At 42.0% G+C, this 12,180-nt stretch overlaps 1 protein-coding gene across 4 annotated transcripts in view; it reads right to left on the bottom strand.

Annotated features, from left to right (window-relative positions):
- The window catches only part of TMEM131 (transmembrane protein 131), a 254,572-nt gene that overhangs the window by 17,943 nt on the left and 224,449 nt on the right, over window positions 1–12,180 (bottom strand). For all 4 annotated transcript variants that reach the window (XM_055241870.2, XM_055241869.2, XM_063616805.1 and 1 more), the window contains one exon: window positions 1,837–2,012. In XM_055241870.2, the coding sequence (XP_055097845.1) occupies window positions 1,837–2,012 (176 nt within the window). The remainder of the gene's footprint in view (window positions 1–1,836; window positions 2,013–12,180) is intronic.

The raw sequence follows: 12,180 nt of genomic DNA, 5'->3' as shown, positions 1-12,180 counted from the left end.
AATCAGCGTCTACCCAAGAGCTTTACAATTTATGATTATGAAGACAGCCTGGATTTTAATAGGTCACACCAGGTGAATCTATTTAACTGTCAAGAGTAAATAACCAGAGCTAGGGCTAAAACATCTCCCTGGCTCACACATCGTTTGAAACTACTTTGAGTTATTCATGAAGTCTTTCTTGAATACTTGACCCATCAGGTATTTTGTAAACCATAAGCTTTTCAAGGACAAGGACATGGCCTTTTGTCCACTGTTGTTGCCTAGCACGTGGTCTGGCATGTGGGTGCTCAATTCCTATGTGTTGACTGAATGGGTAGAACAGAATTGGAAAAGACACGCAAGAGAAAATGACCTATCAAAGTTGTGATTTAGCTGGGAAGAAAATACACATTAACTGACAAACTGAGATCAGTCACAGAGAAATAAAAGCACACGGCCTCTATGCAGATTGCTGAGTAGGAGGAATGACAACTCGTTGGAGGGGACAGGGTAGTAACCAGCCAAGGAGGCCTCATGAAGGACGTGAGTTCTGAGCTGCACAAATAGCATGGAAGGAGCTGGGAACACAGGAAGGAATGAACAGAGAGCTAAGAATGACATCAGTGGGTGAGCACAGAACACTGGCCGCTGGGGGCCACTGGAGAGGGGGCCACAAGGGGGTGTGCAGGAAGAGGCCGGCAGGTGGGAAGGGAAGCGGGAGAAGGTCGTGCAGAAAGCCTGTGTTCAAAATGCCTTCCGAATGCTGATGCACAGGGTTTAAACTGCTGGGACTTTACTCAAAATTTAGCACAGGGCTTTCCACTTCTCTGAAGTAATTTGTTAAAGTGCTATAAACTACAGAGCTCCAGAACTATTTAGGAGTGGGGCTAGGGGTAGACAGAGGACCACGGTAATGGTGAGGGAATGCAAAGGGAAAGGTGGCTGACTTGAAAGTAAGTTACATATAAATTTCATTTTAAACATTAACGCATGTGAATGACACTGCTGGAAATCTGTAAGAAGTGATTCCTTGGTCACTAGACTAAAACTAAAAAAGCAAGTCTGTTCTACAACATTAAAGGCTGTATTAGGATCAGTTTAGATTTGAAATCTATTTGTCTAAAAATAAAAGCAAAAGAGTGGAATTATTATCCTTTCTTGCACATCCCATACTACTCACAGTAGTAATCTGACCCCGTCACTAAGGCCCACTGGACCTGACACTTTGCACTGCTCTTCCTGCTGTGATAACAGCCCTGGGAGCCGAGGCCTCCAACGGGCGAGGCAGCTTCTTGGTGTGCTGATGTGTCCTGGCCTGGGCTCCTCGTCCCTGGGGGCCACTAAAGCCTGGGGTCTTTCCTGGGGCCACACTCCCTCCAGGGCGGTCAGCACTCTACTGCTTGGGAGTAAGCGGCCACCAAAACCCCGCTTCCAGCAGCTGCTAGGAGCAACATGACAGGAAAAACACAACCTAATTAAAATGGTAGAGTTCCTTCTCATTCTTTTGATCCTTAAAATCTGAAAGAAGTTTCATGAGGTAGAATAGTTACTATTCCAGATAGTCCCTAGCTTTCAAGCAGCGTTTCCAGTTTCTAACCATCTTACTTTATTAACATGCTTCCAACCGTTCTTCCCTGGAAGACATGGAGCCATTCATCCCCATAGCTGTGACTGTTGTCTGCAGGGGAATGACTCTGGAGGCATGCCCAGTACATGAACCATTCCTCAGTAGGTGCTCATGCTAGATTTAAACATTACTTTTGTACTAAAACCAGAGTCTATGAGATGGAAGGTCTTGTGAGCTGCAGGAGACCTCTCTTTCTCCCTTGTGTTTTGTTTTGTGAGATCAGCCCGTACCTCCTTGAGGAGCGGTTCTGTGTCGGGGTTGGAGGTCTCTGTGGTGGTGGAGGAGCTGTCATCATCAGCCAAAGAGTCCTTCAGCTCATCTTCCTGCGGTTTTCCCTTTCCCTTCTTCTCCTTTTCCTCTTGCTTCTTAGGTGGTTTCACCTTGCGCTGAAGAGGTTTTCCTTTCCCTGCGGATAAAAATTAAAGTAAAAGAACGCTTGAATTTTTTTTTTTTTTTTTTTTGAGACAGTCTTGCTCTGTTGCCCAGGCTGGAGTACAGTGGCGAGATCTTGGCTCACTGCAAGCTCTGCCTCCTGGGTTCACGCCATTCTCCTGCCTCAGCCTCCTGAGTAGCTGGGACTACAGGCGCCCGCCACCACGCCCCGCTAATTTTTTGTATTTTTTAGTAGAGACGAGGTTTCACCATGTTAGCCAGAATGGTCTCGATCTCCTGACCTCGTGATCCACCTGTCTCAGCCTCCCAAAGTGCTGGGATTACAGGCGTGAGCCACCGTGCCCGGCCAGAACTCCTGATTTTTAAATAGCTAGCTTGGAAAACAAAGCAATTACAACTTTTGTTGGAAGACGCTGGACTCTTTTCTGATTAAAAAAGGGTTTTTTCTTCTCTAATTAAAGCTTTCCAAATCCATTTCACTTTGTGATGAGAACAATTTTAAAAATCAACTTTACTGAGATACAACTTACATATAATAGAACACACCCATTTTAAGGGTATAGTTCGGTGAGTTTGGACAAACTCAGCAGTTTTAACAAATCTGTATGTCTGTCTCAGAATGTTCTTATATTCTCCAAAGGGTGATGGAGCTTTGAAAAGTAAGAGAGGTGAAAAACATCTGCTGACATCTGCTGGGAGATAGAAGCCTGATAGTGACATAAACGAGCCGTCCAAGTGCTTCCCTTTAGGGGTGCTAAGAGTCCCAGCAGTGTAGCCATAATGGCTGGGTTCAAACCCTGGCAGCTTTCTACAAGCTAGCTGCCTGACCATGGCCTCTCATCTGTATGATGGAGAGACAAGACCATACAGGGCTGTACTGAGGAATTACATAATCCCTGGGAACGGTAACTGGCGCATGAGTACTATGTAATGTTGTATATATATGGACAGAGAGTAAAATGGACATACAGAAAGCCAATTACTTTGAAAAATCTGGATGCCATCAAGACAAATGAGAACCAGCCCCGAACATGTTTCCCAGCAGTGTTCTGTGTGCTGGGAACATAGTAGCAAACAACATAACCCCTGCCCTCATGGAGCTTACAATCCAGCAGGACTAGACAGAGGCAGAGAAAGCCCCAGGTTCTAGCACCTCAGATTGTGCCTGCAAAATCACCTGGGCGGGCAGGCAGGTGCAAGCTGCAGAAGCCACAGAAGCCACATTTTAACCTAGTCTGTACGGGTCATAATTTCTAATACATCTTTTCGATAATGGTGACTTAATACAACTTAATTAAAACTCCAGTGTTTTATGCGTTATCCCAGAGAATGCCACCATTAATGGGAGACTCAAACCTCAGTGTTTAAAACGGGTTGGCAAACCATGGCCCATGGGCCAAATCTGGCCTGCAGTCTTGTTTTTTATGGCTTGTGAGCTAAGAATGATTTTTACATTTTTGAAGTGGTCGAAAAAAAGACACAAATAAGAAGAGGCAACAGAGATACTTTGTGGCCCATAAAGCCTCAAACATTTACTACCTGGCCCTTTACAGAAAAAGTTTGCTGAGCCTGAGCTAGAAAAAGAGTAAGTAAATCACTTAGTGATTTCCAGGAATGTCATTTCATCATTTATTGCACACTGATTCCAAGAAGTGTTAGATCTGAAACCATAACTGGGATAGTAAGTCTCAAAAATTGAAGGGGCATCTCATTTCAAGTATAGGACTGACTAGTTTGTTTAATTATAATCGTGCCACTGTGCCCCAGCTTGGACAACAGAGCAAGACCCTGCCTCAAAAAACCAAACCAAACCAAACTAAGCCAACAAAAAACAGGCCCCTGACCTACACTGAAGAGCCAGAGCTTCTCCCCACCATGGCAGACGGGAAGGGGAGTGTCCCGCTTTGCTCCACGAGCTCTGGGATTTCTTACATTCTGAGAGTTCAACAGCCCAGGCTGAGAATACCTCAAAATCAGTTCCCCATACAATAAACTTCGCACCTGCAATTATACAATTTTATCATGCTTAGGTTCATTGGGTGAGGGGCAGTAAATCTGTATAAATAATCTATATTTACAATAACCTGAAACTTCCATAATAAATATGAAATGGCTGGAAATGAATTTTCAAAAACTAAACTCAAAAAGTGAAGCTATAAATAGACAAAAAATACCTAACAGAACAATAGTTAAGTTGAAAACTTCAGTAACAAAAGATTAATTCAGCTCACGCCTGTAATCCCAGCACTTTGGGAGGCCGAGGAGGGCTGATCACTTGAGGTCAGGAGTTTGAGACCAGCCTGGCCAATATGATAAAACCTCATCTCTACTAAAAATATAAAAATTAGCTGGGCATGATGGCATGTGCCTATAATCCCAGTTAGTCAGGAGGCTGAGGCAGGAGAATCGCTTGAACTCAGGAGATGGAGGTTGCAGTGGGCTGAGATCGTGCCACTACACTCCAGCCTTGGTGACAGAGCGAGGCTTCATCTCAAAAAAAAAAAAAAAAAAAAAAAAAAAATTATTATTGCATAGAAGAGTAATTTACCCTTTTTACCTTAAAATCATCACCTTATTAACTCAATATGCAGCCCTTGGACTTCTGTCCCTAGCACCTTAACAAAAGTGATTTTGAAAACGTTGACAAGAATCTCTAACCTGTTGAAGCCCATGATGCCTATCATTCCTCATTCTACATGACCTTCCCATTCCACTGGACACTGTAGAATGTAGCCCCTGCCCCTGCCAGGCCCCACTATGAACCCCTTCTTCTGACAACTTCTTTGCTGGCTCTAGCTTTGCTGGTATTCCCTAGAGATCTGCCCTTGGAGCTTTTTCCCTTTTTCCTTTACATTCTCCCTAGGGCTCAATTTCATTAACATCAACAATCCAAATCCCAAATGTCCAAAACTGAGTTAACTATCCTAAAAACATCGTGTGGGTTCTCAAATTTGTGATTACGGTTCTTGGCCAGACACACTTCAGAATAACCCATGGAATGTTAAAAAGAAAATACTGCAGTCTGGTCCCAACCCCTCAGGGTCTAGGCCCCACCCCTCAGAGAGATTCTGACTCAACAGTTCTGGATAGAACCTAGGGATTCTACTGTGCACCCAGGCTGAGAGCCACTGGTCCACGGTATCAACATCAATCCAACCACCCAGGCTAGGAGCTACTTCAGGACCATGTATGATTTCTTCTGCTGTTTGGATTCCCAAGTTCAAATGTTACTGGGAGGGGAGACAATATGCCTTCCCTAACCCGACTGATAAGACTGGATGGCCGACGTCTAGCTGCAGGCAGTCCCTGTTCCCACAGGCTGTGCGCAGGGAGTGGCCTCTGCCTTCCGCTTGTCCCTGGGTGGGCTAAAGCAGTAAGCTGACTCTCAGGGCAAGCATGTTCTTAAGGGTCTTGTCTCTTCCTCAGGGCTGGGTTCCAGTAGAAAGACTCGGCTTCAGGGAAAGGAGAGACTCTTCCAAATCTTTTGTTAGGTCTAGTTCTCAAAGTGTCCCCTGTTGCCCCAGAGTCCGCATCACCTGGGACCCTGTTAGAAATACAAATTCTACGGCCCCCATTCCAGACCTACAGAGCCAGAACTCTGCGGGTAGGCACAGCAGTCTATTTAACAAGACCTCCAGGTGACAGTAATAATCTATGGTCAATTTAGGAATCCCTGGGCTAGGCGCAGCAGTGGCCTGTAATCCCCAAAGGTTTAGGAAGCCAAAGCAGGAGGATCACTGGAGGCCAGGTGTTCCAGACCAGCCTGGGTAACATAGTGAGTCCTCATCTCTACAAAAATTTTAAAATCAAAGTAGCTGGGTGTGGTGGCACACACCTGTAGTTCTAGCTATTCAGAAGGCTGAAGCAGGAGGATCTCTTGAGCCCAGGAGTTTGAGGTTATAGTGAGTTATGATTGCACCACTGCACTCCATCCTGGGTAACAGAGTGAGACCTTTTCTCCAAAAAAAACAAAAACAAAACAAAACAAAAAGATAAAAAACAAAAACAAAAGAATACCCTGGCTTTTTGGTATAAATTCTATCCAGGTTTATCAGAGACCTGTGTTGGGGGAACTGCTGGCGAAAATGCAGGGCCTCATTTCCTATTTCTCTGTCCCCTGGGAATCTCTGGTGGACAGGTGCTGTCATTCAGAGCAGAATTGGGAGAATTCTGAGTCACCTGGAAGAAATGATCTAAACAATGCAATTTTACCATCAATCAATCGGTAGGAATGGATTCTACTTCTAAAACCTCAAATTCCTTTCTCATGCACCCCCACTGCCACTCCCTGCTTCCTCAAGTGTTGCCTGGCCACCCATAATGGCTTTGTCTCCCCAGTGAGCATCTCTTCCTGCCCCACTCTCCCACCCCACTCCGTTTTCTACACTGTCAATAGCCCTGACTTCCTTTTGAAACATTTTTAAAGCTTAGAAATGTTATCCTGTCCCTCATTTTCTACAGGATAAAGTTCAAATTTGGATTCACCTACCTTACCAGTGTCTGCTCCAGCCTATCCCTAACTCTTCCACATGCTCCACTCTTGACCTATCAGGGGCAATCATTGTGTAATATATATAATTATTATTTGCCAATTAAAAAACAGAATTCAGAGGGAGACTGTCCTCTCAAAGATGAATTAATGAACTCAATGAACAGTGGAGAAGGCAGGATGTCTCCCAGCTTTACGGGAACGACAACTTAACTGGTGCATAATCAGTAATACAAATTAACCCCTCTAAATAAAGATGGTACAAGCTGAATGGAGAAGCAGTTTAGAAAAACTCAGAATTGTGTTTCCTTTGAAGTGACCAAGTGAGAAATATGCCCAAGGTGAACCTGGTGGCAGAGAAGGAATCTTGGTAGGGCAGCCAGGTTTGTCGGATTCACACCACTGCTCGGATGAAGTGTCCCTGAGGCTGGTCACCCTGCTTGCCTGCTCCCACGATCTCCACACAGACTCCTCACCTACTGAGGTCATGCAATCATTCAGGTCTGTCTCTGGACATGAAGTTCTTCTGCGACATTCTCCCTGAGATCGCCCCTTTCCAGGCTCCCAGCATGGACCCCCTTGGCTCTATTCGTCATACAGCCTAAGCACCTAAGGGCAGGGATAAGGCCTTACTGATCTCTCCAGCCCCAGTGCCTTGCATAGTGCCCAGCATGTGGCAAGTGCTCAGCAGCATCTGCCAGGCTGCACAAGTCAGTGTTTAGCCTTCTCAACAGTGAAATATACCAACGCTGTGACCTGCTCTGAGACTCACTAACCCAAGTCCACATGCTTATCCCATCTCAATCCTTCATAAGTAACGTATCCTATCAATAAGTAGACTGTAATGCTCTTCTAGGATTAGTGGTATGACCAATGAGTTTGGTTTTTGTGAGATTAGTACCATCTGTGGCTTTACAGTGCAAATTTCTACAAATGACTTTCTAATCCCATTTCAGTCTCTACACTTAGTGGAGCCCAAGATTTTCCCTAATTGGGAAATATAAATCTCATTTAAACAAACAAACAAACAAACAAACAAACAAAACACCTGGAGACTTACACTTTTGGGAAGATGGAGTAGATCTTTTCCTTATTCTTCCTGCCAAGCACAACTAAAAACTCTACGCAGTATACAAAAAGCAAAGAAGATGACTCTGAAAGGCAGAGAAGGTGACAGACTGGAGGGAGACTGGGGTCTGAGGAAAGGCATGATGGTAAGGTTCCTGGGTTTTCTATTTGCCACACACATCCACTCAGAAACACCAATGTGCACAGATAAACAAAGCCTCGACAAAAGCCAGCTCTCTCTTGCCAAAGGTGCAGGAAAGGGGCAGTCCAGCAAGATAAAGGCTCCAGGCCAACACCACGGTAAGAACTGGGGTGCCATCTCCACCCATGCCAACAAAGGCCAAAGTGGGAGCCAAGACTTCCACCCTTGCAAGGCTGTAACCAGACATCCTAGCATGCTGGCGATGGTGCTGCCAGGGAGGGCTAAGCAGGGAGCTGAGCCTTTCATTCCAGATAATCAGTAATGAACACCCCTTCCTGGCCAGGCACTAAGGAGCCAACTCTCCCCTCCCTTTGCCACTGAGGTGGTGACACAGGAGGCCTACTGGACAGTCAGGACTTCTACCATTGCCCAGTAGGGTCAGCAAAGACAACATGGGAACCAGAACTCCCAGCCCTACCCAACAGTAATGAGGAGCCTCCCTGCCCTTGTGTGTCAACAGAGGACAGCAGGAAACCAGCACTTCTAACTCCACCTGGCAATAAAAAGGTGGTACAACCCCTTCCTCTTCCTCTGCCAGAGCAGTCAGAGAAAGCCAGCTAAAACAGAAGGTTTAGGTAAGATCCAGTCTCAGAACATTAATACCCAAATGGTCCAGGTTTCAATCTACAGCCATTCTTCATACCAAGAATCAGAAATTTCTCAAATCAAATGAAAACACAAACAAAACAATAAACAGATGCCAACACCAAGATGAGAGATATGTTGAAATTATCTGACAAAGCCATCATAAAAACGTTTGTTCAATGAGCAATTATGAACATGCTTGAAACAACTGAAAAAACAGCCTCAGCAAAGAAATAGAAGCTAAAGAAGAACAAAACGGAAATTTCAGAACTGAAAAATATAGTAACTGAAATAAAAAGCTCACTGCATGGGCTCAATAGCAGAACAGAGGAGACAGGAAATAATCAGTAAACAAATACAGACAATTAGAAATTATGAGAGAAAATGGACTAAAAAAAAGAACAGAGCTTCAGGGACCTGTGTATAACAAAAGATCTAACATTTGTGTTATCAAAGTCTCAGTAGGAAAGGAGAAAAAGGAAGGGCTGAAGAAGTACCTAAAGAAACAATGGGTAAAAAATTCCTAAATTTGGCAAGACTAAACCTATATAGACTTAAAAAAAAAAAAAAAAAAGCAAACCTCAAAAAGGGTAAACAGAAACGAATCCACATCAAGATGCATTATAATCAAACTTGTGAAAACTAAACAAAAAAACCTTGAAATCAGCCAGACAAAATGACACATTACCTATAAGGAAAATACAATTAGAATGACAAATCTCTCATTAGAAACCATGGAGGCTAAAAGGACGCATTTTTCAAGTACTCAAAGAAAACAAGTGGCCGGGCGCGGTGGCTCACGCCTGTAATCCCAGCACTTTGGGCGGCCGAGGCGGGCGGATCACGAGGTCAGGAGATCGAGACCATGGTGAAACCCCGTCTCTACTAAAAATACAAAAAATTAGCCGGGCGCGGTGGCGGGCGCCTGTAGTCCCAGCTACTCGGAGAGGCTGAGGCAGGAGAATGGCATGAACCCGGGAGGCGGAGCTTGCAGTGAGCCGAGACTGCACCACTGCACTCCAGCCTGGGCGACAGAGCGAGACTCCGTCTCAAAAAAAAAAAAAAAAAAAAAAAAAAAAAAAAAAGAAAACAAGTGTCATTCCAGAATCCTATACTCAAATGAAAATATCCTTCAGGAATATTCAGACATTCTCAGATGAAACAAAACTCAGAATTCATATCCAACAGACCTACCCTAAGAAAATGGCTGAAGGAAGTTACCAAAACAGAAAGGAAATGATAAAAGAAGGAACCTTGGAGGATTAGGAAAAAAATATAAATAAAACAAGATTTCCTTCATATCTTAAGTTTTCTAAATTATGTTTGATGACTGATGCAAAAATTCAAACACTATCTGATTTGGTTCTAAATGTATGTAGAGGAAATATTTAAGACAACTGGGGGAAAGCAAAGAAACATAAAGGGAGATAAGGTTTCTACAGTTCACTTCCAGTGGTAAAATGATGACCCCAGGACCATGAGAAGTTATGTACATATAATGTATATCTAGAACAACCACTAAAAAAGAGATACACTAAAAAATGCTACAAACAGAATTCTAAAAAATATACAAGTAACCCACAAAAAGGCAGGAAAAAGAAAATAGAGAAAACAAAATAAAAATAAAATGGTAGATTTAAGTCCTAACATATCAATAAGCACATTAAAAGTAGAGTCTGCTTATATAATTAAGAAGACAGAGATTGGCAGACTGGATTAAAAATCATGACCTAATTATATGCTGTCTATAAGAAACGTACTTCAAATACAATGATATAGGCAGGTTGAAGTAAAAGGATGGAAAAAAAATCATGGAAACATTAATTAAAGGAAAGCAGGAATGGCTATATTAATACTAGATGAACTTGAGAGGAAAGAAAATTACTAGAAACAAATAAGGACATTATATAATGATAAAACAGTCAATCCACCAAGAAGTTACAGCAATCTTAAATGTAAATGCATCAAACAAAAGCACTGCAAACTATGTAAAGCAGAAACATCTAAAAGAGAAATCCACAATTACATTTGGAGATGTCAACAACCTTCTCTCAATAGTATAACGACTAGACAGAAAAATCAAAAAGGAAAGAACAGCATTATCAACCAACAGACTCTAATGGACATTTATAAACTAGTCCACACAAAACAGGAGAATATACATTCTTTTCAAGTGCCCATGGGTCATAAGCCAAGATAGACCATATTCTGGGCCATAAAACAAACCTCAACACATTTAGAAGAAGTGAAATCATTTAACACATTTAAAAGAAGTGAAATGAAAAGAAGTGAAATCATTCTCCAACTATAGTGGATTCAAAGTAGAAAGCAATAACAGAAAGATAGGAAAAATCTCCAATCTTGGAAGACTGGAAACTAAGCAACACACTTCTAAATTATTCATGGGTCACAGAAGTCTCAAAAGAAAAAAAAATGGAAGGGAATGAAACTGAAAGTTCCATGTATCAAAATTTGTGGGACATCAATAAATCAGGGGTGAAAAGGAAATTTATAGCACTAAAAGCATACATAAAAAGGGGGGAAAAGTCCTGTATTAACAATTAAAGCTCCCACTTTACGTAACTAAAGAAAGAGCAGAAAAATCTAAAGTAAGCAGGACAAAGATAATAACAAAGATAAAAACAGAAGGCACTGTGATTGAAACAGATAAGCAATGGAGAAAAATCAACGAAACACAGAGCTGTTCTTTGATTAGATCGGTAAAACTGACAAACCTAGCAAGACTGACCAAAAACCCCAAAAAACAAACAAACAAAAATAACTAAAAAAGACACAAATTACCAATATCAGAAATGAAACAGAATATTCCTATAGACCCTACAGACATCAACATGATGGTAGGGGAATACTATAAACAACTCTATTCACATAGATGTGGTAACTTAGATGAAATGATGGACCACTTGATTGAAAAACACTACTACCACAGCTCACCGAATGTGAAACAGATGATGTGAACAGCCCTGTAACTATTAGGAAAGCGAGTTAAAAATTAACATCTTCCCCCCACTTTAAGTCAAAGTGAACTCCAAACTAAGTTTCACACTTCATACAAAATGAACTCAAAATGAATCATGGACTATAAAAAGGATAAAAAGACACACTACAGACAAGTAAAAATTATTTGCAAACCACATATCTGACAAAGTACTAGTATCTGGAATGTGTAAATGACTCTCAAAATCAATAGTGGAAAAACCCAAACAATCCAATTAAAACAATGGGCAAAAGACATGAAGAAGGTATTTTACCAAGGAAAACATACAGATGGCAAATAAGCACATGAAAATATATTCAACATCATTATCCATTAGAAAATAACTGCAAATAAAAACCACAAAGAGGTATCACTACACACTTATTAGAATGGCTTCAACAGAAAAAATGAAGATGCTGCTGAGGATGTGGAGAACTTGGATCACTCCTACGTTGCTGGTGGGAATGTAATACAGCACAGTCATTAGAGAAAACGTTTTGGCAGTTTCTTCAGAAAATGAAATATGCAACTATCATAAGACCCAACAAATTCACTCCTGGGCACATATCCGAGAGAAATGAAGTTCTGTGTTCATACAAAAACTTGTACACAAATATTTGTAGCATCTTTATACATAATAGCCCTAAATTAGACATAATCCAAATGTTCTTCAATGAGCAAATGACTAAAAAACCCATGGTACACCCATACGATGGACTACTATTCAGCAATAAAAAGGAACAAACTGGTGAATCTCCAGAGAATTAAACTGACTCAGAAAAACCAAAATGGTACATTCCTTTTGGGGAAAAGTTCTCCTTAGTCTGGCAACTATTAAT

Source organism: Symphalangus syndactylus, chromosome 14 (genome assembly GCF_028878055.3).
Source record: "Symphalangus syndactylus isolate Jambi chromosome 14, NHGRI_mSymSyn1-v2.1_pri, whole genome shotgun sequence".
NCBI lineage: Eukaryota > Metazoa > Chordata > Mammalia > Primates > Hylobatidae > Symphalangus > Symphalangus syndactylus.
The sequence above is the reverse complement of the archived record's forward strand: the minus strand, read 5'-3'. Positions and strand labels throughout refer to the sequence as shown.